Source organism: Microsporum canis, genomic scaffold, assembly GCF_000151145.1.
Source record: "Microsporum canis CBS 113480 supercont1.1 genomic scaffold, whole genome shotgun sequence".
Taxonomy (NCBI): Eukaryota; Fungi; Ascomycota; class Eurotiomycetes; order Onygenales; family Arthrodermataceae; genus Microsporum; species Microsporum canis.
The window spans coordinates 3,482,097-3,504,747 of NW_003299169.1; the positions used below are offsets into that span (position 1 = coordinate 3,482,097).

General features: G+C 48.0%; 11 protein-coding genes across 11 annotated transcripts; 5 read left to right on the forward strand and 6 right to left on the reverse strand.

The window, feature by feature from the left end:
• Nucleotides 1-585: 585 nt before the first annotated feature.
• On the forward strand, nucleotides 586-3,456 carry MCYG_01280 (pH-response regulator protein palA/RIM20; the record flags this gene model as incomplete). The annotated part of the gene is made up of 6 exons (XM_002851130.1): nucleotides 586-819; nucleotides 915-969; nucleotides 1,028-1,919; nucleotides 1,977-2,551; nucleotides 2,615-3,017; nucleotides 3,078-3,456. 6 exons carry the CDS (start codon nucleotides 637-639, stop codon nucleotides 3,454-3,456), a joined length of 2,487 nt encoding a protein of 828 aa, XP_002851176.1.
• Nucleotides 3,457-4,104: 648 nt separating this feature from the next.
• On the reverse strand, nucleotides 4,105-5,029 carry MCYG_01281 (regulatory protein cys-3; the record flags this gene model as incomplete). Its single annotated transcript, XM_002851131.1, has 2 exons — nucleotides 4,105-4,700; nucleotides 4,768-5,029. 2 exons carry the CDS (start codon nucleotides 5,027-5,029, stop codon nucleotides 4,105-4,107), a joined length of 858 nt encoding a protein of 285 aa, XP_002851177.1.
• A 1,621-nt stretch (nucleotides 5,030-6,650) lies between these two features.
• MCYG_01282 (conserved hypothetical protein) lies at nucleotides 6,651-7,796 on the reverse strand (the record flags this gene model as incomplete). Its single annotated transcript, XM_002851132.1, has 1 exon — nucleotides 6,651-7,796. One exon carries the CDS (start codon nucleotides 7,794-7,796, stop codon nucleotides 6,651-6,653), a length of 1,146 nt encoding a protein of 381 aa, XP_002851178.1.
• A 268-nt stretch (nucleotides 7,797-8,064) lies between these two features.
• Nucleotides 8,065-10,069, reverse strand: MCYG_01283 (bifunctional purine biosynthesis protein ADE16; the record flags this gene model as incomplete). The annotated part of the gene is made up of 4 exons (XM_002851133.1): nucleotides 8,065-8,220; nucleotides 8,286-9,771; nucleotides 9,850-9,976; nucleotides 10,051-10,069. 4 exons carry the CDS (start codon nucleotides 10,067-10,069, stop codon nucleotides 8,065-8,067), a joined length of 1,788 nt encoding a protein of 595 aa, XP_002851179.1.
• A 677-nt stretch (nucleotides 10,070-10,746) lies between these two features.
• MCYG_01284 (uncharacterized protein) lies at nucleotides 10,747-11,046 on the forward strand (the record flags this gene model as incomplete). Its single annotated transcript, XM_002851134.1, has 1 exon — nucleotides 10,747-11,046. The coding sequence occupies one exon, from the start codon at nucleotides 10,747-10,749 to the stop codon at nucleotides 11,044-11,046; it is 300 nt and encodes a 99-aa protein (XP_002851180.1).
• Nucleotides 11,047-11,083: 37 nt separating this feature from the next.
• On the reverse strand, nucleotides 11,084-11,425 carry MCYG_01285 (uncharacterized protein; the record flags this gene model as incomplete). The annotated part of the gene is made up of 1 exon (XM_002851135.1): nucleotides 11,084-11,425. One exon carries the CDS (start codon nucleotides 11,423-11,425, stop codon nucleotides 11,084-11,086), a length of 342 nt encoding a protein of 113 aa, XP_002851181.1.
• A 530-nt stretch (nucleotides 11,426-11,955) lies between these two features.
• MCYG_01286 (uncharacterized protein) lies at nucleotides 11,956-12,731 on the forward strand (the record flags this gene model as incomplete). Its single annotated transcript, XM_002851136.1, has 3 exons — nucleotides 11,956-12,312; nucleotides 12,362-12,518; nucleotides 12,601-12,731. 3 exons carry the CDS (start codon nucleotides 11,956-11,958, stop codon nucleotides 12,729-12,731), a joined length of 645 nt encoding a protein of 214 aa, XP_002851182.1.
• Nucleotides 12,732-12,907: 176 nt separating this feature from the next.
• On the reverse strand, nucleotides 12,908-15,480 carry MCYG_01287 (uncharacterized protein; the record flags this gene model as incomplete). Its single annotated transcript, XM_002851137.1, has 11 exons — nucleotides 12,908-13,121; nucleotides 13,157-13,335; nucleotides 13,428-13,458; nucleotides 13,481-13,909; nucleotides 14,045-14,065; nucleotides 14,129-14,311; nucleotides 14,372-14,497; nucleotides 14,564-14,631; nucleotides 14,654-14,841; nucleotides 14,874-15,180; nucleotides 15,253-15,480. The coding sequence occupies 11 exons, from the start codon at nucleotides 15,478-15,480 to the stop codon at nucleotides 12,908-12,910; spliced, it is 1,974 nt and encodes a 657-aa protein (XP_002851183.1).
• A 237-nt stretch (nucleotides 15,481-15,717) lies between these two features.
• Nucleotides 15,718-16,260, forward strand: MCYG_01288 (uncharacterized protein; the record flags this gene model as incomplete). Its single annotated transcript, XM_002851138.1, has 1 exon — nucleotides 15,718-16,260. The coding sequence occupies one exon, from the start codon at nucleotides 15,718-15,720 to the stop codon at nucleotides 16,258-16,260; it is 543 nt and encodes a 180-aa protein (XP_002851184.1).
• A 1,841-nt stretch (nucleotides 16,261-18,101) lies between these two features.
• MCYG_01289 (uncharacterized protein) lies at nucleotides 18,102-19,754 on the reverse strand (the record flags this gene model as incomplete). The annotated part of the gene is made up of 6 exons (XM_002851139.1): nucleotides 18,102-18,214; nucleotides 18,274-18,440; nucleotides 18,544-18,752; nucleotides 18,777-18,853; nucleotides 18,909-19,214; nucleotides 19,262-19,754. 6 exons carry the CDS (start codon nucleotides 19,752-19,754, stop codon nucleotides 18,102-18,104), a joined length of 1,365 nt encoding a protein of 454 aa, XP_002851185.1.
• Nucleotides 19,755-19,814: 60 nt separating this feature from the next.
• On the forward strand, nucleotides 19,815-22,616 carry MCYG_01290 (uncharacterized protein; the record flags this gene model as incomplete). The annotated part of the gene is made up of 8 exons (XM_002851140.1): nucleotides 19,815-19,852; nucleotides 19,913-20,050; nucleotides 20,076-20,192; nucleotides 20,225-20,429; nucleotides 20,454-20,939; nucleotides 21,006-21,187; nucleotides 21,254-22,095; nucleotides 22,174-22,616. 8 exons carry the CDS (start codon nucleotides 19,815-19,817, stop codon nucleotides 22,614-22,616), a joined length of 2,451 nt encoding a protein of 816 aa, XP_002851186.1.
• Nucleotides 22,617-22,651: the final 35 nt, after the last annotated feature.

The following is a 22,651-nucleotide window of genomic DNA, read 5'->3' on the forward strand; positions in this document are numbered from 1 at the left end:
TTCCCACTCTTATTCCCATCAGATCTACACGAGAATGACGGCGATACTTACAGGCTTTGTCACTGGTTTATGCCTGCTCTGCTTTTTCGTTTGACATTTGCCCTTGAGCTCTTTGTACTTCATCGAAGCAAATTTTTCATGCATACCGGCTTTTTTTACAAATACAAGCATTTACTGATCCCGAACAAGTATTTTCCTCCTGTAATATGAAATATACTGTAGTAGCTGTGTCGTAGTGTCCATGTAACCGTGTGAAGGGCTGAAGTTCAACGGGTCAAGAAAGGTCGCTGTGGTGATCGCGTGTATTATTTGAACTTTGCGGATTTCTCGACCCATCGTTAAATTAAGACGTTTAACAACCCTCACCACAACAGCTCAAGCTCAACCGTTAGCCTTTGCTGCTCTTCTACCGACTAAGAGCTGTAGGCTACAAGGACGGTTTATCGGAATAACAGGATATCATGGCGTCGTAAGTCTCACAGCTCTTGACGTGGTGTAAGGGAGGCTGCTGCCCCTCCACCGTCAGCCTTAATACCTATGCAGATAAACAACCAGCTAATATAAATTTCATTTCGGCATAGGAGCATTCTTCAATTACCGTTTAGGCGGTCTCACGATATCTCTCTCTCCAATGCTATGAAACAATACATCTCTACCAAATATGATCAACACCCGGACATGTTCGCAGAGGACTTCATAATTATAGACCGGATGCGCGCAGACGCTGTCAGCCTGCAAGAGCCACACGAGAGCGGGATAGCTAGGCTGGTAATCTATGCAGCACAGCTGAAATGGATCGGCGGGAAGTTTCCGATCGATGTGAGTTCGACCTCCGGCTCTAGGGTGAGCAGTTGAGGGCTAGCTGCTTGCATGCTTAATGAAGGTATACATACTGATTGGGAGCGATTTGGCAGGTTGGTGTGGATTTCCCGTGGTATCCTGCCTTTGGATTCAACACTGGACAAGCAGGTTAGTTTGAACTGGGCTCGTGCTTCGTTAAGATTGCTAATTGTTTGGCCAAATCCAGTATCCCAGAATAATCTTCGATTTGAACTCGCCAATATACTGTTTAATCTTGCTGCGCTCTACTCGCAACTTGCCGTTTCTTTGAGCCCAGCAAACTCGGATACTTTAAAGGTTGCCTGCAAATATTTCTGTCAGGCTGCTGGTGTTATTGAACATTTAAGGACTGATATCCTACCAGATCTACGGACCTCACCACCAGAAGATATGGATGAGATGACGTTGCGAAGTTTAGAGGAACTATTGCTAGCTCAGGCCCAGGAATGTTTCTGGCAAAAGGCTGTGAAAGATGGCCTGAAAGATGCCTCAATTGCACGGCTGTCTGCGAAGGCCTCTGACTACTACGCCAATGCTGGGGGTTACGCTGTGAAATCTAATGCTATAAGCACTGACTGGATACATCATATGACAGCGAAACATCACCATTTTGCTGCTGCTGCTCAGTACAGGCAATCACTCGATTGTTTAGAAAAGAGAAAGTACGGTGAGGAAGTTGCACGGCTGAGAGATAGCCTCATATGTGTCAATGAAGCACTGAAAGAAAGAAAATGGATCAATAAAGTGGTTCTAAATGACCTCAACGGGTTAAAAGCTCGAGTCAGCGAGGACCTGAAGAGGGCCGAAAAGGACAACGACATGATATACCTAGATCATGTTCCTCCTAAATCAGAGCTTAAGCTCCTGGACAGGGCTAATATGGTTGCCGCTAAAGCTCCTATTGAAGTGACGAATGGGCTATCTATGATTGGGGATAAAGCACCTCTTGGCCGTGCCCTATTTGCGAAGCTGGTGCCTTACGCTGTGCATGTCGCAGCCAGTATTTATGCTGACCGTAGAGATCGTCGGGTCAATGAGACCATTGGGGAACTAGAGTCAATGACAACGAAACTCCGAGAGTAAGATAATTTCCTGTGGTCATACTTGAATTTGTCGGGAGCTGACAGTCACAACAGTCTTCTACAATCATTAAACCTCCCAGGATCCCTTCAGGCACTCGAAAAGCCCCTAGGCCTACCGCCTGCCTTGGTCTCTCACGCTGAAGAGATTCGCCAACAAGACGGCCTCAACCGTATTCTAACGTCCTTGGACGACACATCAAAACTTAAGGCAACTGACAAATCCACCTTCACCGAAGCAGTTGAGCTCTTAAATGCGGAAAAAGAGGAGGACCAAAGGGCCCGGCTCAAATATGGTACAGATAGGTGGACTCGGGAGACGTCTGAGAAGGCTGCTCCGAATCTTTATGCGCAGACTGCTGAGATAGAGGGATATCTCTCATCGGCCAATACTAGCGATAACTTCATCCAACGGAAGCTAAACGAGCATGGTCGAGTGCTCCAAGTGTTGGCCGGGACGAACAGAGACTTGGAAGCTTTTGTACCCAGCAGTCGACGACCAGTGCTCTCGTCCCAGGTAGGACGTGAAATTAGTCGACTACGGACCGCATTGAACGAAGTCAGCCGACTTGAAAACCGCCGAAAACATTTAATTGAGGAGTTGAGAGAGACATCTCAAGCAGATAATATCAGTAAGGAACCGAGATTATCCCAGCCGCTTAATGCAAGAAATATGCTAACCTTAGCATCTCTAGACTCTGCACTCCTTGAAGAAACAGGACGCCTAGAACGTGAATTTCCCATGCAAAAGATCCAACCAAGTCAGTTTGAAGGACTGTTCGAGGAACACCTGCGCCGCTATGACAGTGATCGCAACATGCTTTCTGAAGAACAGAAGAAACAAGACGAACTGGAAGCGCAGCTGCGAGATGCTAATAAGGCATTTACAACTGCACGCAAGGGCGACTCTTCAACAAAGGAAAGGGAAAAGGCTCTACAAGATCTAGAGGTTGGATATCTGAAGTATAAAGAGATCATATCGAACATTGACACAGGGAGAAAGTTTTACAATGATCTGGCTAGGATCGTGGGCCGGTTTAGGGAGGACTGCAAGAAATTCGTAAATCAGCGGAGGCTAGAGGCCAGTCGTATGGAAACGTAAGTCTTCTCTCTGGCCTTCTTCAGTCTAGTGTTGCACCTACTCATTGCGGGTTGTAGAGACATTGCAAACACAACAGCCATGGCGGCGATGAACATCGCCCATTCACCCACATCACCACAAATCCCAGCTCAACACCAGCAACATCAGGCATATCTAAACCCTGTAGAGCCACTCACAGCCCCCCAACCTACTAGGGCCAACGTCATACCTCCACCAGCAACCATGCCCTCAGCGGGCGGGGGTATCTGGTCCCCCGAAGTAGGAATCAAGTTTGCTCCGGCACCTGCACCAAATGCACATGTTGCTCCGTATCCGGAGTCGAGAACTGTTGTAGAACCTTCGGCTTCGAGTTCTGGTAACATGACCGGTGCAGGGGCAGCAGGGGTGTCGAAACCTGGACATTGGGATCCAACGAGGGGTTTGAGGTTTTCGTAGATTGTTAATATCGATGGTACATACTCAAAGCATATTATTTCTACATTTGGCATATATGACAAAGTGAGCATATAAAAAGATAGAGATATAGATCGACCCATTTACTTTTCTACGTGCATTAGAATGAACGTAACAAGAGCTGGAATTGTTCTCCTTTTGCCTATTTTTCTGGCTAAATAGCATTATAGATGGTCTGAACCATTCGTCAAAGAGGGAAAACACACATCAGCTTCGTCTAGGAAAATCGTCAAAGTATCATCACCATCCATGCGTAGTCCTGCTCCTTTTTCTGCCAACTAGTATCCCGGCCTAGAAGGGGAGGGAGATTCGCCCCCTCTTCTGCTCTGCCCACATGAGCAAACAGTCACCCCGTTCACTTTAGGGGATCTTCTTCCGTAGGAGTTATGCTGAAATGTAATTGTCCACGATTGCCTTCGGTTCATCGTTGGTCAATCGGTAAGGCGGGAAGATGGAGCCCGCCAAAAAAGAGAGGGGAAAAAAAACTTATGTAAAAATTACAAAAATAGATGTTCGGAGAAATAGAAAAAATATAAAAGATAGGAATAGGGAGGTTGGTATCGGTTGTGAGGTGAAAGGAATGTGGCGGGACAGTCGTTCAACATAAGAGGACAGGGTTGAATCATAAAATCATGGAGAAGACTTGATCTCAGAGCCAGTACCTGTTGAAACTTGTCTCTGGTGTTGTCCAGTAGCCTCTTGATATTTGTGGAACATGCCGGATAGGTCTCCCTCAGTGAGAGATGTGCCGTTCTTTTCAACGATGAGATTTCTAAGCCATCGGTTCTCCATCTCTAGCTGGCTGACGCGGGATTCCAGGGTGGAGTTCTTGCTTGTCACTTCCTTTACGGTCCTCTCCAGGTTCTTCTCACGCTCCTTTTTCTTGATACGGAAGCGTGCGCTAGCAGCGGTGTTGCGGCGGCGTTTGTCTTCTTCCTGGGCCAGACGGTCGGCCTTGTCGATAGCTGAAACAGTAGAGGCATCAGACTTCCGTTTTGAGGGGGCAGCAGCGGGCGGTGACTGAGTGTTTGTTGGCTGTGGCGCTTGAAGTTGTGGTTGTGGCTGTGACTGTAGATGTTGCTGTTGTTGTTGTTGCTGCTGATGCGGAGCCGTCTGGGAGAGAGGGGTGTTACTAGAAAGTGGTTGTGCTGGAGGGTAGGCGGTTGATTGAACCGGGACTATCGACGGTTGTGGTTGATAGTACGGGAAGGTGGAGAGGTTGTAATCTGTTGATACGCAAAATTAACAGCCATTTACTATAAGCAGAAACCATAACATTCTGTTGACGCCCACCATTCAGCATCCCCACATAGTTCATGTCCTGCTGTCCGTTTTCTGGGCTCACGGTACCCGATACGGGTTGCTGCTCGTCCATACCAACATTTCCAGGCTGGTCGAAATCGAGAAACTCGGCGTTGGTGAATAGGGCCAGTTCCGCATCGACATCGAACAATTCATCTGACTGCGCGGTCTGCTCGAAATGAGAGGGCAGGGTGTTCAGTTCGTTGAGATACTGCGAGAAGTTGGGCGCACGACGCCCGTTGAAGTCGGCCATGGCGCTGTCCTGCTTTCCTTCGCCGTCTCTCGGTTGTCTAACTGGTAGTCCTTCGAGTCAAGCGTCTCCGATGCCTCTTCCGGTCAGCGTCGACCGGGCCTGAGCCAGCGTCAGGAGAGGGTGTCGAGATACGTCTTGCGGATGGCCGACTGTCGACGGTGGTAGAAGAACCACCGATGGTTATCTGTGTAGCGCAAAGAGCAAAAGATAAAATGCTGTCAAAATGCAAGGGGGTCGTTGAAGTCGTTTTCGGGATTTGGAAGTGTGAGAAGGAGGAAGAAGACGAAGAGTGGGGAGAAGATGACAAATCCGCGCGGTTTTTTTTCTTCTTCTCTTTTCGGCTTTGAACCGCGCAGTTTCTTTTACGTAAGCATCCTCGGCATGTGGATCCGTTTTGTCCCGCTTTGTCCGAGTTCGTCCGAACGGAGGAACACATCAGATGATCTAGATGGACGTAGATGATCTAGATGGATGTAGATGATCTAGATGGATGTAGATGATCTAGATGGATGTAGATGATCTAGATGGATGTAGATGATCTAGATGGACGTATGTAGATGTATATAGATGTAGATGTAGATTAGTATTCTACAGAGTGGTTGGAAGCTTTAGGAGCAAGGAAATCGCCCCTATATTCAATATACAACAGACCAGACCTTCCGAGAACCATGCATCATCAGAACCACAAATACCCGTATAAACAGGCCAAAGATAAAGGTCAAAGAGTCGAAGCTATTCCTTTTGGTCTCCCCTTCGCCGGCTCCTTCGTAGTAGGCTGAATCAAGCATTTAGCCTGTCATGTTAGATAGTCCATCGTCTGCACCTACCGTAGAGCCTGTGTTTGCTTGCACCTTTTGTAGAAACAAACAATAAATAAGAGGGTATAAAAGTGCCAGATTTTCCCTTCTTCGTCCTCTCGCACCGTTTGCCTTGATTTCAGGAGACCTCAGGTTGGCCACCAACATGAACACGCCAAATACCCGAAGGCAGAGGCACCGGCCGTTGTAGTGGCTTTGATATCATCACTGGTCTTATTCCCTCAGCCCACTGGTTCCCGACTCGAGCCCGAAACCGCGGTCCGCGAAGTTGGCATTCTGCTTGACTTCTCCTAGGATAAATGTCGCTGTTAGAACTGGCATGCCTTGCTGCAGAAGAGAAGGAAGAGGGTGCTTACCAGGTAAGGACCTCGTCAAGAACGCATATCTTTATAATGAAGATACTACACTGTTAAAGATTGAGACCAGCCAGGCTGGTCGATGAGATCTGGTACTACATCTGAATATTTATATGCGCACCTTTTCTTTTTTATCGTTTTCCACTCAGCGCCAGTTCGCTGATAAAGGAAAAACGAACAGGTCGATGACATCATAGCCGCCCTATGACGGTATTCCGAACTTGGGAGGATTTGGCACTGCAAAGGAGGGTATTTGGGGTTGTTTACTAAGTAGATAAATAGAAAACAAATTCATTTGAATATATATACTGCTTGATTGTTGACTATGTTCTCTCATACTCCTTGAACGTACGTAAATACACTTAAAAGACAATTAGGTCTAGGGTAAACTTATCAATCGCTGATAGCCATTGTCGAAAGCAAGCCCCAGAATTAAATGGGGAACTTTCATGGAGGCGTCCATAGCCAGCCTGACTGGTCAAAGCATACCTCGAATTCAACACCACCGAACAGCCCGAGTGCGCCGTAGAGGTCATAGTCGCCTTCTAGACCGCCTATTCCGCCAGCATCCTCGTCAACCTCTTCATGAAGATCCCAATTCCCTGCTCTCTGGCCATTCCGGGTGAAGAAGACGTCGACACATAAAGGGAACTTTCTCGAGCCCACCGGTATTTGTGGCGGGTTCCCCATGTTCGAAACATCAGGAGCTAGCGAGAATGTCATCCCCAGACCAACGGTTTCCCCCGCATTAAATTCAGTCGTAAACTCCTTCCCACCCCAAGAATCATTGACAAACCGACACCCGTCGTCAGAGAAAACACCCAAACTGCCTCTCTCCCAGCCAGGTGATCTCCACGACGGGTACGGCTGGGCTGCAAACCCGATGGAAAACCCAGGTGTCTGATCCGCTGTCCCGCCATATAGTCCAAGAAGCTTCACCTCGAAATATATCGTTTTCGTCACCTCGGTCAGCAGCGGAGAGTCTTCTGCTGCAAAGTACAAGGGTAGCCCGCTAAGGAGAATACAGTCTCCGTTGTTGTCGAACGTGCGGCCCCTCCAGCGTCCGTTGCTGACAAGATCAAGCTGGCCGCTATATTCTCGGGGCCGAACCGGCCGGATGTCGCCTTGCTTGACGGCATTGTATACCGACGGAGAGGGCTTGCATGGTATCCAGAGTGGTGTGTTATCACAGAAGTCATGGGCACGTTCCGCATCTTCTGCTGACGCGTTTCCCGTGTTGGAGTATAGATAGCCTTGGCTAGGTGGAGGCGGTAGAACAGAGGTATCTGGTACTGCTTCTTGCCAGTTGTGATAGGGAGGAGGGTTATCCGATGGTACTCCGGATTGCGGATTCTGGCTCGAGCCCGCGTTGTTCGCAGAACCTGACTGCTCTGGTTCAAAGACCCTTCTCTTCTCGTCGGCGGTCGAGAGGTTTGCCATGTTAGAACTTGATGGTTGAGATGTGACTGGCTGTGTTAGTTGCGCAGACTTCGTCTTCTTGATATCATTTCGTGGATGCGTAGTAACTGGTCTATTTGGTGTTGGGTTCTTGTCCGCTGCAGAGCCGCCCGAACAACAATCAAATAGTCCCATGTTCTATTTGGGACGGATAAGAGGTAACAAGTAATACGAAAAGGCCAAAACGTCTGCCTAAATTAATATATCGGCGTTGTGAGGAAGATGTAAAACATTTATACTCCCATGGCGCAGCTTTGTTTCTTACGTCATCTTGAACTACATAGCCACAGCCGAACTGCGACAATACTTGCAATCGAAAAGATAATAAGGGTTTGATTGTTTGAGTAAATTTTTGTTTGTTAGGTGATTTCAAGAGACTATCGTTGCGAGAGATGCGCTAGACTTAGTGGTGGAACAATCGGATGCGTTGTTCAACAAAGACAATACCCAGCTTTTCGGCAGTTTCGAACACTGGCCCATCATTTTGGCTGCCACTTGGTGCCGCCATGTATTTAACACCTGAGCGTGCAGCACGGAATACATTGTCGATGAATGGGAACTATAAAGAACGGTTAGTTATCTGGACGGCGGGGAAGGGGATGAAGTGAAAGGGGCCCAACTTACAAAGGCATCCGAAGAAATTGCGACTTCAGTAAGCTTTTCTAGCCAGGCCTCTCGCTCCTCCGGGGTAAAAGGAGCAGGAACTTCCTCAAAGACACGTTCGTAATCCGCCTTCTCGACATCAGACCGTGGGATTTGTCCTGAGCACAACATGTCAATTGCGTTGCTCTTGTCTGCACGCTTCACTCCAGCCTTCCATTTGATTCCGAGGACTCGTTCATGGAATCTCATCCACCAGTTATCAGTCTTGTCGCCAGCAAGACGGGTGCAGTGAATGCGGCTTTGTTGGCCAGCGCCTAGGCCGACAACCTGTCCGTTGACGGCATAGCACACAGAGTTTGACTGTGTGTACTTCAAGGCAATTGTAGCTACTGTGAGATCTCGGAGGGCCGGCTCTGGCAACGAGCTCATGTTCTTTGGCGTAACTATGGTGCTAAAGGTTTCTTTGGGGGAGATGACAGCATCGTTTCGGCGCTGGGTGAGCTGGACACCGTAGACAGAACGGGTCTCTTCGTCTGGAGGAGTGTAGTTCTCATCCATTTCAAGAACAAGGTATTTACCTCCCTTCTTCTTTGAGAGAAGCTCTAGAGCCTCCGGAGAGTATCCTGGTGCAATAACACCATCTGAGACCTCTCTGGAGATGATCTTTGCAGTAGGGACGTCAACTACATCAGAGAGCGCAATAACGTCTCCGAAGCTGGACATACGGTCAGCGCCTCTCGCACGAGCATATGCCTGTGCCAGGCCTGATTCATCGATGCCCTTGATGTCGTCGACCATGTAAGCCTGCTTCTCCTTGTCATTCAATGGAACACCAATAGCAGCACCAGCTGGCGAGACATGTTTAAAACTAGCTGCTGCAGGGTATCCAAGAGCTTGCTTCAACTCCTTAACTAGTGGCCAGGCATTTAGACAGTCAAGAAGGTTGATGTATCCAGGAGCTCCGTTTAGTACCTTAAAAGGAAGCTTTCCATTTCTCCTGAAGGCGGATGCGGGCGCCTGGTGGGGGTTGGCACCGTAGCGGAGTTGAATGTATTGAGACCCGTTACCAGCATATTTTTTCCTGAAAAATCCAGAGATAGCCTCATCATAGTCTGCCGTGTGTTCAAATGCCTTCAACGCGTAGAGCTTTCGGGTTTCCTCAGTCACGCCGCCGCTGGCCAATTCTTTCAAGAAGTTTCCATAGTCTGCAGGGTCACTTAGAATAGTAACACGGGCATGGTTCTTTGCGGCCGCACGTAGCAGAGTGACACCTCCGATATCAATCTCCTCCACTGCGCCTTCAACAGTGACATCAGGCTTTGCGACGGTATCCTTGAAAGGGTACAAGTTGCACACAACAAAGTCAACTTTAGCAATTTTCTGGTTGGCCAGATCTTGCTTATCGGATTCGATATCGCGCGCAAGGATACCACCATGGACAGCCGGGTGGAGCGTCTTTACACGCCCACCAAGCATCTCCGGGGCTTGGGTTATGGAGGAGACATCACTATTCAAGGGAGTATAGTTAGATAGGAATGCTCTTTTGGCCTTCGTCCACTATGGGCCCCAGGATATGTAGACTCACTCAACGGCAATCCCAGCATCTCTGATCATCTTAGCCGTACCCCCAGATGCGACAATGCGAACATTTTGCCCGACAAGACCCTTGGCTAGGTCCAGGAGACCGGTCTTATCGTACACAGATAGAATAGCTGTTCGGGCAAGGTGCGTAATTCTCAATTAGTTACCAGTGCAAGTCTATCCGTCATAGCAATAAGGAACTTACCTGACTTTTGTTCTGCCATTGTCACCCAAGACTATGAAGATGGTCTTTCAATTGACTCGAATAAAAGAATTTTGAGTATCTCGAGGGAGCATGACCCCGCTGTGGAAAGAAATTATGCGCCAAGCGAAGCATCTATTTATTTGATACGTAGCGGGGTTAGTTACTTCGCGCTTGAGCGTTTAAAAAGGCGCCCTTCACCTCCTATGTAGAGCTCGACATATTAGGCACAGTCTACTATTATATCGACTTTCTTTCGCTTGACCCTTGCTCCATCGCATATTCTAAAGGGCTGACCAGATATACGGATCGCTTCACAGCTCCACAGATAGCAACATATGATGTCAGCCAGCTGTCGCATTAGTTAACTATCGCATACGGAGTACTCTATACTTTATATATGTGCCACCACTCTCGCCATTACAACCCAGATTCCCTAGGTAAAACTTGCAAATATCGAATTTAAGTAGAAAACCCATAAAAGGACGTATTTTCGCCGCTTCACCTAGAACTGAACAATACCATTTATACCATATTCCGCCAATTGAAGTGATGTATATTTGTAAATACGGTCAAAGTTTGAAGGTGCAGCTGAATAAGCTGTAATCTTCCTAACGTAATCCACAAGCGAGTCTCCTCGAATGGGCCTGGAGGATTCTGATGGGAACAGGCCTGGAAGAACTGCTGGTTCCCGCCGGGATGGCGGTGGCCCATGGCCTGCCGCCCTCCGAAGCGACTGAGCTCCTGATGGACATCTGGAACGGTTCTACCCCATTTGGGTGGTCCGTCCAGTCGGTGAAGGGGCCACCTAGCGCCCGTATACCCCGTGGACGGCCGCCGTCAACCTATCCCCTCGCCAGGCAGCTGATCGCGCTCCTCGCCAAGTGCGGCCGTGACGCTTCTGTCTTCGAGGATGTCGTGAGAGTGTTGAAGGCTGAGTATGCTAAGTCGCCATTCGCTCTTATTGGCGAAAAGGACACTATTATCGTTATCAGTTAGGCATATATTCGCTGGTAACACCCTTGACCCTTTCCACTCACAGGTATAGAACGTCTGTTTTCTCCTGTCTAGATCTAGGATCACTATGAGGAACGATAACCGCCGACCTTCGTGGTTGCCGAATCAATATCACCGACATCAACTCTGGAACCCCGCAGAGCTTCCTATCCGTATAGATCCGCCGTGTTGTCCATTCTTGTCTTACCGCAACGGCATCGTGGTCCGTCAGCATCCAAGCCACAGTCTCTTCTGGAGGAGCCGATGAATCCACGCTCACCCGTTCGGTCTTCAGACTTTCAGGGAGTATAGAGAAGAAGCAGTGGCCGGTTGGCTGGAGGCAGGTATCGCGCTCGAACAACCGGTAAGTGCTGTCTGCCATCTCTCCGTTATCATGCAAGCCGCGGCTGTTGAGCTCAGGAGCGGACGAATGATGGGTCGTACCTTGGAGGCATATCGTCCAAGGGCACCCCTTATATTTTGGGGAAACGAGTTGTCTAGGCTGGATATCTGGAATGGCTCACACGGTTTATTGAATTGCGACTAATTACCACGCCACATGCCTCGCATAGGGCCCCTGATACCCAGACAATGATAGCCCAGAATAAAATAGAAAATAACAGCTAGTAATAAAAATATAGGAAACAAATAGGAACGTACCCTACCCCCTAGATAACAGTCGAAGCTAGAACTTGATTGCATCCGGGCTTGAGGCGCCTGCATGCCGCTACTATCATGGTTTGCCAACAACGGAATAGCACAGGACAGAGGGATGAGGGGGGTGTTTTCGAGACATAAAAGGGACGAGATACTCCCCAAGTTCTGAGGCCAGAGATAAACCTTCAACAAGATCAATTCCAATCTCCCTACTGTCAACAACTCGCTGGGTATCTCGCTTTATAACGGACAATCATGCGTCCCGCATCAATTTCAATATCCGAATCTGGACGCATTTATCGTCTCGCCGTCCCTGCACTGCAAGCAATTGTAACTCACCTTGACCTCCGGATCGAACGTGAAGAGCTGAAAGTCATCGTGGACGAGCTTTTCCGTGATAGAATGATGCGGCTCGAAGCGGTTGTATGCCAGTTTGGCGCAAATCTTGCCAAAGAAAAACCTTCTGCGGAGCTGGTCCAGTTTATGTCTGGGCCTGCAGCTGAAAACGAAGAAAGAGAAGCTTATCTCCAGGGAGTAAGGGATAGTTGGGAGATCATGTCTGGATGTGATGAAACGGCCTATGAGTTCGCTGTCAATTTTGATAGTATCAGAGTACGTCATATGAATCCCCCTAAAAGAACTTATGCTGGCCACGGAAAAGACTACGTTGATACAACGGATTAGAGACCTTGACAAGAGTAAAGGCGATATGCAGAGCGATACGATAAAGGGAACAGATACCCACACGCAAGAGTATCAAGACTTCCTTGAATCCGAAGAGAGAGCCTCTGGAGAGAAGCTTGCTATTGCTAAGGATGGTACGTTTCTCTATTGAGAGCCTTCACGAGAGACTACAAGGTCTTTTTATCACAACACTGGCTTCTGACGAGGATATTATAGAAGCTACCGAGTTTTCAAGACCTTCTATTCAATGTAACCATAAGAAATGCAACTGCGTGTGCAACTGCAAAAACAATCACTCTGTAGAGCTGTGTGTTCCCATCAAGCATCTCTTCGCGGTGAAAAACTGACTATTATAGATTCAGATGCATGCCTTGTAGTCTGGGCCGCACAAAGGAGTGCGCGCCAGCAACATCGTAACTGACGATTGGTCTGTCACTGTCAAGGCTTCGATAAGTAGACTTGAGGAATGAATTGTCAAATCCCAGGAATAGATAGCTCCTCCGGCGACCGGGCTTGCGTAAATTCAGGGTATCAGCATGTCCTCGGATTCAGGCAGCTGGGGAGGTGGGCGATTTTGAACCATTGTTTCTGTAATTAAATCCAATTCAAGAAGTATATCTTTAAGAGTGAACCGGCTAGCCCCAGGAGGAGTATTCAGTTTCCAAAGTAAGAGATCACCCAACATGCACGTAGAAATCATACCTTGCAGCAATAGATGCAGAGGGTCTGTCCTGCGGCTTAGGCACTTCTCGCAGGTTCCAGGTTCCATGGCCAAGAGAGATGATGGAACAAGCGGGTATAGAAGATTCGAGGCCAGGGATCTGGCTTGGAGCCGTTACAGGCGAACGACTTGATCAAGGATAGATAGGCATGCCGTACATTCAAAAGCGTCGTGAGGAAAGAACCGTCGTGCGCGATCACGTGCGAAAGGTTCCAGAACCGTCTGTTGAACTCAAGATTATACACTGACACACAGGCGACCCTTCAATGGGATACATTGGCACGGAATTATTCCCACGACTTCCCCGTTCCCATTCTTAAGCCTTTAAAACCGAAATATGACACACTAGTCCACTTGAACTATTTAACAGACTACTAGTGCACCCACTCTTTGATCGTACTCCCATTCTCAAAGTGACGCGCGACATGAGTATTTCTTTCTGATATAGCTTCGAAACCCTCCGTGGTATTGGAAACAAGCTTCTTGCAGAAGCCACACCAATAACGAATGTGGTAGTCGCCCCCCGTAAAGTTTTCCACGCAGCATTCCCTCGGGGTATCGGCCATACCGTGCTCATCCCGGCGATGCTGTTCAAAAAGGTGCATCGAGCGAAGTTTCTTGGCGCAATCTCCACCGGCTTCGTTGGGTTCGGGGCACCGCCATCTCTCGCCGATATTATCATCCTCATCTAGGTGGGCAAACTCGTGGCGACTCCAGTCATCCTTAGCATCGAAGGGGTTACGGCAATACGTGCAGCTATAGACTGTAGCTGGCGATTTATCGATCTGCCAAAGGCGGATTTCACTATAAACCGTTAGTTTCAGCCGAAGGTTTACAGTATTGGAACTCATACCAAACTAGAGCCGCGTTGGGCGGTATATACCCGGGGAATCCCCTAAAATTATAAGCATGAAGCCTTCAGAGCCCGGGGCAGCTTACTTTTCACCATATGCGCGCTCACTTGGTACCGTGGGTCAGCTAACAAGCCATACCATTATCAACATAAATGGGAATCCAGCCTACCTAGGAATAGTCAAGATGCACCGCTCATCAAGTTTCATACGCGAAACCCCCTCTTCAAACCCTAGGGAGAAGACTATTTTCAGTACTATACTTAACCGAGTGATTGATGTCGGCATACCAGGAACAACCTCTTTATTTCCAATGCGAAATGTGAGATCACCCGACTGCCCTGGGAGAACGATCCTATGAGAAAGGTCAATAACGGTTCCCAGGTATGTCGCAGGCAGGCAGGGAGGAACCTACTGCCTTCCTTTAAAATAGTCTCCTGGTTTTTCATCATCTTTAAGGTAGCAAGTATATGCGACCTTCACCTTGTCGTTTTCAGTAGGGAAATCACCGCTACCCCTTTCAATAGTAACCTTGGTGACGCTCATGGCGAAGATTTTTGAGAAAATTTAGTTTTATTCAATTTGGGAAAGTAGTCTAAGGCTTGACTCAATCGTAGGCAGTGAGGTAGCAGGAGGATGCCGCATTATATACACGGCCAGCCCTGCTTCCGCAGGCTACGCACAAATAGCCCGGAACCAAAGCTGGCATGCGGCCGTTCCCTTGCTGATCTACCCCGTATTGTGCAATCCTATCTGCACGCTCCGGCCATTTGCAGTATTCGGAGACGCACGTCGTGGCCCCGGTCTCCCACGAGATGTCAAGGAGTAGTGGTGCTAGCATAAGTATAAGGCCTACGTAGCAGCATAGATAGTGTACGGAGAAGTCTAGTCGGGGTCATGGTGTAAGATATGGAAACGGTTGGCAGAAGGAAGAAGGAGAAACAAGCTACCAACGCAAAGATTCAAGGGCCTGGACCAAAAGAAATCTGCAGAGGCCAACCTCTGCTCTATGCTCGTAATATTATCAAGCCCTTTTGCAGAAGCAAGGTGCCAACTTAGATTGCTCTGGTCCCAGTCGGCGATCCGGGATGATCTCAAACACAATGTGCCAATAGGCATTTGTAGTTGCTGTGGTTTTGTATACAGCCCTGAACCGTCCACTCCGCCATATTGAACACGAGGGTCCCTGACCGGGAAGGTGCCTTGGAGCCTCCTTTTCCAGGGGTGTTGGCGTTTGCGGGTGGTTTATGGTGCAATAACCTTTTAGTCTAGATTTAGAGATAATCATGTCTACATACTAAAGAACGGGGTATAAAAGCCGTCGTATTTCAGGCCATTGTCGTGCATTACCCATTGTATCGCCCTCCCAATCAAGCCATCTATACTTATGATCCTAAACGCCCATCCTCTCGAGGACACTCGCGGAGCATACGATACCACCGGTGTGCCAAAGCCCAAACCGCCGCCAAACCGCCGTAATAAGCTATCAACGCGCTGTGTCCGGCCAAAGCTGCGTGGCTCCATGCTTGCAAGGATAGAATGTGTTTCACCACCCCGCAGGCTTCCGAACCGCAACGGAGTCCTCAGCGAGCACCCTCTCGACAGTTCCGTGTTCCTGGCCGTCGGAGGTCGTCGACAAGATCATACAGTTCTTTGAGGAACACGTGCCCGACGAGACAATCCGAAGAAGGCCCCTGGCGCTGCCACATAAACCGCTACAGGGCTCTACGGCCGAACGGAAGCTGGGTATCGGCTTCATAGATGGCACTGAACCCCTCGAGGACGGCAAGTACGCCTATCTTTGACACTGCTCTCCCAGAGACTGGTGATGCTTGCGAAGCGGTAGAAAAGCTGCTTGCCAAAATGATCAATCTTCGGTCTCTGTGCCTTCGGTCCATCAAAAATTACATCGTAGAGATGCCAAACCGAAGGAAGCTCGGAATAAAATTGGATCTATCTTTCAATACCCGACTACGAACAATGCATTTGCCGGGGAACATCCTGCGGAATACGTTGGCGGGTCCTCCCGTAGCTGCGGGACGTATGCCGCCTAATTTGCGTTCGCTTTTCGTTGAACACCGCGACAATCTCCGCGCTATCGATATCGACTTACCGGATATATTAATAGCCTATATTCCGTTATTATCATTAAAGTCAGTTATAGTGGACTCCAATTTACCAATTTGGATAGAAATGGAAGAAGGTTTGAGGGCCGTTTGTGGAGAGAACCGTGTGAAGCTAGATGTCTCAAATTTGACAAAATGCGATGAATTTTTCATTATCAGCGAGGTAGATACTGAATAGACGGCCTTTAGCAGTGCCTTCGCGGCGGTCATCGTTAAGGAATTACCAACATGAGTGCTGTGACGGTGAAATCGGCGAAGACCAGGTGTGCATAATTTTCAGCTCGGTCTCTTACCGCTAAGCTTCTTTGGGGCGTTTCTATAACAGCTCTAGCACGAAGTTCCAGGTCCAAGATATAATGTAAAGCATTCTCAATTGAACCGTTTCTCATTTTGTCGTGCTCAGATCATGGAGAGTGCTCGGTCAGCAAGACAGGACGAGCTTGTGCTATGCATCGGGGGCTAAGAAAAATATTACTCCGCCGGAAGTTACTTCTGAAATGTTCTATGACGTTGCTGGGGCTTGGCGGGCAATGCGGAACGTTCAAGCAATGTGATGATTGCGTACATAAAGGTTTACATATATCAAAGGTATGTAAGGGTAAAATATAACACATCACATCAAAGGCACTAAATACTGCGTCGTATACCACTGTTCAATTAAAGTAAGCGCTAAAAAAAGACGTATTTTGTAAATTGTTGGGAATCACTCTGAGCGCCGTTCCTGCAGGTTTGTGGTTGGCAGGAATTGGCCGAATGAGAAATTTCTCGGGCCAAATACCTCCCAAAATTCTCTAACTCGCCACGTGGGATAGCATCCATCGCTCCCTTAGACCTTTCGTACGCTTACACATTCGTAAAAACCACAGGCGTTAATTCTTTTTCGCCTCTGAACGTCGCATTAGCCTAGATAAAATAACGCTAATCGGTCGCGGTTCCGTACTAGATACCTCCGTACCTCTTAACCCTAATTATAGCGTTGGAGTCGAATATAACCTTCTGGCCATAATGGCGGAATATGTCCTGGATATTCGGGTTGAGATGTATTCCTCCCCCTTTCTCGTACGCAATTGCGGCCCCGCCTATCTGTGTAAACTCGTCCCACGAGCAGTACCCATTCTTCTAATCACCCGTCTTGGATAGAATAGTAATCAAAGGCTGTCCCTCCTTTTCCCCGTTTAATCGACAGACGACATCCGTCCGCGACGGGAAGAGATGATCACCCACTGGTCTGTGGCGCTTAGTTTCCATCAAATCTTGAAGTCAAAAGGTGAGGGGCCCACCCTGTAAGCGCGTGGGCCGTCTTGGCATCCGCCTTTCGCCCTTGGGTAATGGAGCGCCGGTTACTGAGAAGGTTGGTACCATAAACACGAGAGAGGCGGTCACATGATTGCAAGGTTTTTGGCCACAGGCCCCAACGAGAGAAAAGTTCCAGTTTTTCCATGTTTAGAACCTGACCAAGGGAAAATTGCGAACCATCAGCTGGCAGAAGCCTATGTGTTACGACTCAAAGAAGGCAGAGAGGCGTCCAAGGGGCGGTGAGCTTACTTTAATAGATGAACGTATCCGAGAGTTGATATACAGATACGTGACGGAGGATCGGGAATTTGCTGAATTGCATGCTCCTAACGCAAACTTTTAGGTCATTTTGAACAACTTCTACCATAGTAAGTTTATGGTGCTAACTTTGAAGAATGTGGAGACACTAACCATAGGTGAGAAACTTATGTATCCCACGGAAGTAACTTTTATAAGGGGAATTCGGAAGCGCCACTATAGATCTATCGATCTCTCTATGGTGAGGGGGGACTATTATATCGCGCCAAGTTTGAATTTCTCAAAAGTGGAACAATGTTGAATATTTCCACTCTAACCTTACTGACGTCACATGGCAGTTGCGCTCCAGCGGCTCAAACCTATCAAGATCCAAAAGCATTGCCCCGCAGTGGCATCTGCCTTTTCCGCCTTTTCCGCCTTTTCCGCCTTTTCTGCCTTTTCGTGGTTCGGAACGTGTTGCCCCTCCTACTTTTGCTGATATTTTAACCCAAAGGGTACCGCTATCGAGGAAGACAACTCGCCTCTAAGTCGGAGTTCGGTCTGATAAACCGCATACGATAAAGTGACCTTCTGATAGACTTGAAAATCGGGCCTAAATTTTGGTATGGTCTCGACCCAGTTCCACAGATTCACCCACTAATATTCCCTAGATCCGTTTTCAACTGTCCTCTACATACTAAAACAATGGCTGAAGCGGTATATAATATTGAACCTGAGAGTGCGGCCCTAGCTAACGATACGATATGACCTAGATTAGAGACATACTGGAGCAACAGCGATATATACGAGGCCATATATTTGACGCTGTGAGCTATGACAGAACAATTACGTTCAAGGGTGCACTACTTCGAGTATCGAAACCCGGGGTGGCAAAAGACCCCCATCTACCGGACAAGAGAGACATTACGACGGAAGAGTCATTCCGAGTCCCTGCTCAACATGAGGTGGAGGTGATACATGGTTGGGTGACGCTGACCAGGTCCACTGTATCCTGAATATTTCGATGATTCGAAGCGCCGGTCTTCGACCAGCCCAAAGGGTGATGGAGATATCCTCTTCCTCCCCTTCGGGTATTAAGACTGTTAAACATTCCGTTGTCGACTCTCCCGTTTTTCTCTTAGACGCTCATTGATTGCTAGCGCTCATTGCATTGGATAATAAGTTCCTAAGGAGGGGTGCGAGGTCGGTTGGGGATTTCGAGAATATATATTGAATTTCTGCATTATTGTATTGTTAACATCATTTCAATGCATCCGGTATTGTGGCACTTACCCCTCCTATTTTGCATTTGCTTTCGAGCGACCAGCTGTGCACCAGATACCTGCGTGTTTTGTGCCTCCGCTATACTGCTCGGTGATAGAGATCCAGGTTCTGGCTCCCGCAAGTAGTTTTGGCGACCTAGTAGGCATGCGTCTGTACTCCGCACTATCCTACTATGGCGTAAACGCAGTTCTGAATCGGGACAGTCGTTCGTTTGGCTATTTGATGCCTCGTCTCGCGGAGGCGAATTGTCGCGGCGTCGCTTTCTGTGGCACTTATCGTGCCCAATTTCGGCGTCGAACTCGAGCGTGAAGTACCCTAACTTCATTAGTCTATTTCTTAAGAGGATGGATTCAGAGTCGCACGTTTCCTGAGCTTAGATATGTTTTCTAAATCAGAGCTCGTCGCCATTGCCATTTGAATCTCCCTACGAAATATCCAATTTTCGGGCAATGGCCTCGAACTCAGGTATGGTTCTGCCTGATCCATCAAACATTCGAACTCGATACGACCCATTTTTGTGATTTCCAGCGGGTTGTAGGCTATACCGATGAGTAGCAAAGTCTCGCATGATAGGCCGCGTATTTTCTGCCATCGTTCCTGCGCGGAGCTAGCTTTTGTTTGTCCCCCATACAGGACTTCAAGAAATCTGGTGAGCCTTCCATGAGCGTGGGGAAGGGAAGAGGAGTTTCGCAGCTGACGGGCGGGGCCCTGCAATGAATGGAAGACTGCGGTCCTGGCCGATAGCCGTGCGATTTTGTCCTTGAGCTTGCTGAATGTTGAGTCATCCAAATCAATCTCACATATGTGCTCATTGAGCCAGTCTATTCGCGTTGTTATTTCTTCTGGGGTAGTCATTATGAAAGTCGCTCGACGCTGACTCTCTGGAAAGTTTTACAGCATTTGGTTGACTTTATCATGGAAGCGCCCGCCGGGGGGTTGGGGCGCACAATACTGCCAAGCTTGGAATTCACGGCTTCTAAAATTAGTATCCAATCGCGGGTGCCCCTGTGAAGCGTGGACAACTTAATGGAAGGAAGAATGGCGACTCGTCACTATGCGCCAAGAGTGAAATTCCCAATGACAGGGGTAGAGCTGAAGTTTCCACTAAAGGGCTTATGTTTGCATGAGAACTTTTCAGGCGCTACCAAAATGTTCTTAGCTCACGGCCTCGTTAAGACCAATCAACCGAGACCCTTACATGCATGATGCAGAACAATACCCCATTCAGGCAAGGAGAAGTCGAATTGAGAATGTGGTGATTTCACAAGATAGCTGTCTGACCCTATCGTTTTTGTTTCTGGCATGTTTCTGGCATAGTTCATCAGACCCCCGGTCAAGTCTAATGCAGAATTACTGCGTTCTTATGCGCCATCCGCAACTTCAATGCATGAAAAGTTGGACCAGCAGAGTATCTCGATGCACCCTTGGACGTTCTTGAATACTCAATCGGCCAATGTATGGCGATGTGCTGCTAGTGATTCTAGACGAAGGATGATCAGCTTCCCTCAACTCCCTGGCTGTTGTTGGTTTGCTGGGGGGTTGATCTTGCGTTAGCATGATGGCAGAAGAATTCAGGAATATATAAGGGCTCGCGATTTTGCGGAAATCCGATCACAAGCCTCTACAGTCTCCAAACTTATCAGCCATCTTCAGACTTCTTGCTGCCGATATATCTTGCCTATCACCTACTCCATATTATCTCCTATTACGCAGATCAATCCGACTAAGTTCTCCGTATTGATAATGGCTCCAGAGATACCACATCAAATGCGAACCCCACCGCCGAATACTCCCGAGGAATCATTGGAGACTGTTGTCACATCGACGATGAAGATAGGTTCATCGCAACTATCTGACGGAGTAGCACATCAAGCACACCCAGATAAGGGTGCTTCAGCGTCACGTCAGAAACTATTGAGTGTAAGCTCCCCCTTCATTACGATATCAAACCCTAGACCTCCATATTCCTATACCCAGATGGTGGGGACGTGGTGGCCATATGTTAGTATGAGCACTCTGCAAGGCAGAATCAGATCTTATGTGCCCTCGTGAGGGGGCCCCGAGAACGTTTGTCGACCGCTGCAACGGAGTGGCTTGGAACTAAAGCCGAACAATCATCGTTTCATCCTCGGCACGAGTCTTGCAATAGACAGGAAAATCAACACATTACTAACAATAATGACCCAGAAAGCTTATAGGTATCTTGACCAAGTCAGAGCCCAATTCATCGATCAGCCGGATATCTATAGTACTTTTCTCGACATCCTAAAGGGTTCTAAGAGTCGAGTGTGAGTCTTCTAGCTAATTATATCGATATTATTATTATATTTTATATTAACGTAATAGCTACCTAGAATCGATATTCCTTATGTCGTCAGCCGTATATCCAAACTATTTGCTAGGTATCCTAGCCTTATACAAGGATTTAATATATTCTTGCCTCCCGAGGATCAAATCGAATGCGACTCTAGCAATAACCCTAATACCACTTACCATTGTATCGCAAGATACGAAACAACTCCTATCTCGCCTATTAATCCGCCTGAAATATTAGCTACCCCGTTGAATACGCCGACGGAATCATCGGAGCCTGCTGCCCCATCGATAACATATGAGACCAGCACGCCAACCAGTATGCTGTCAGAGCAATTGGGCATAGGGAAGAAGACGGGATACCAAATTGAATACGGCGCTGGCAATGACCCAAACACCATCTGCGTCACTGACTGTCCTGTCGCAAATAACGCATTAACGCCGACACAAACTGCACAAGGGGGTGGTATGAATGGTGTTGCACCTCAGCAGCCAGATACTGCAAAAGATGCTGGGTCATTCGACTCATCGACGATGATGGATCCGTGGAGCACGAGCCTGCCGCTCCCTCAAATGCTCGCCATATTGGTACAACCGCCAGAACTCACTCGGCAGAAAATAGAACTGTTTCCCCCCATCGTGGTGCGGTTGTTGCAGCCCGGGGACATGCCAAATGTCTGCGCTACCGCGACACTGCTCAGCAATGGCGTAGATGTTACAGATCAGCTCGGGGGAGAACTCATTCAGTCTCCTATTGACGGAACCTTTCGTTTTCCTGGGTTGACAATCTATGGACAAGGGGTGTATCATGTCAGGATATGCCTATATCGACTGGATTACGACTCTTGTCTGCAAGGTGTGACCCAGGTCGGGTGTGTGGATAGCAATGTCATCATTATAGGACCTTGACCTGGTGGCATGGCACTCCGTCGATCCATTGGGGATATCACAACTACTCAAGACACTCTATGGGTTAGACGGCCACTATTGTATCAAACAGTGAATGCCAACACATGCATAGACGATCACACTGCTTACTTTCCCAATTTGACAATTCATGCAAGTTCATTAGTTATAATCATAGGGCAGATCGAGTATTCGAAGTATATGGTATTTAAACCAGTTTCGGATTTTACATTAGAGGCTACAAATTTGAAACATAGACTCTATAACTTCAGAGATAGGTTATTTCTGGATAAGGGTAGAGTATGGTTTGATAATGGGGAGATTGAACAGGGTAAAAGCCTAGATAACTCAGTCTTGCTTGGTGATAATAGGGAGCTATACCGCAAAAGGACAGATAGTAAGTTTAATGGCTTGTTCGTGGGGTTGGAGAGAAGGGTGGCGATGGTGGTGAATGGCGACAATGGCGTCACATGCATTGCGCATAATGTTTTGATATAACTGTTAAGTATAAGTATAAGCTCTACTAAGGTATA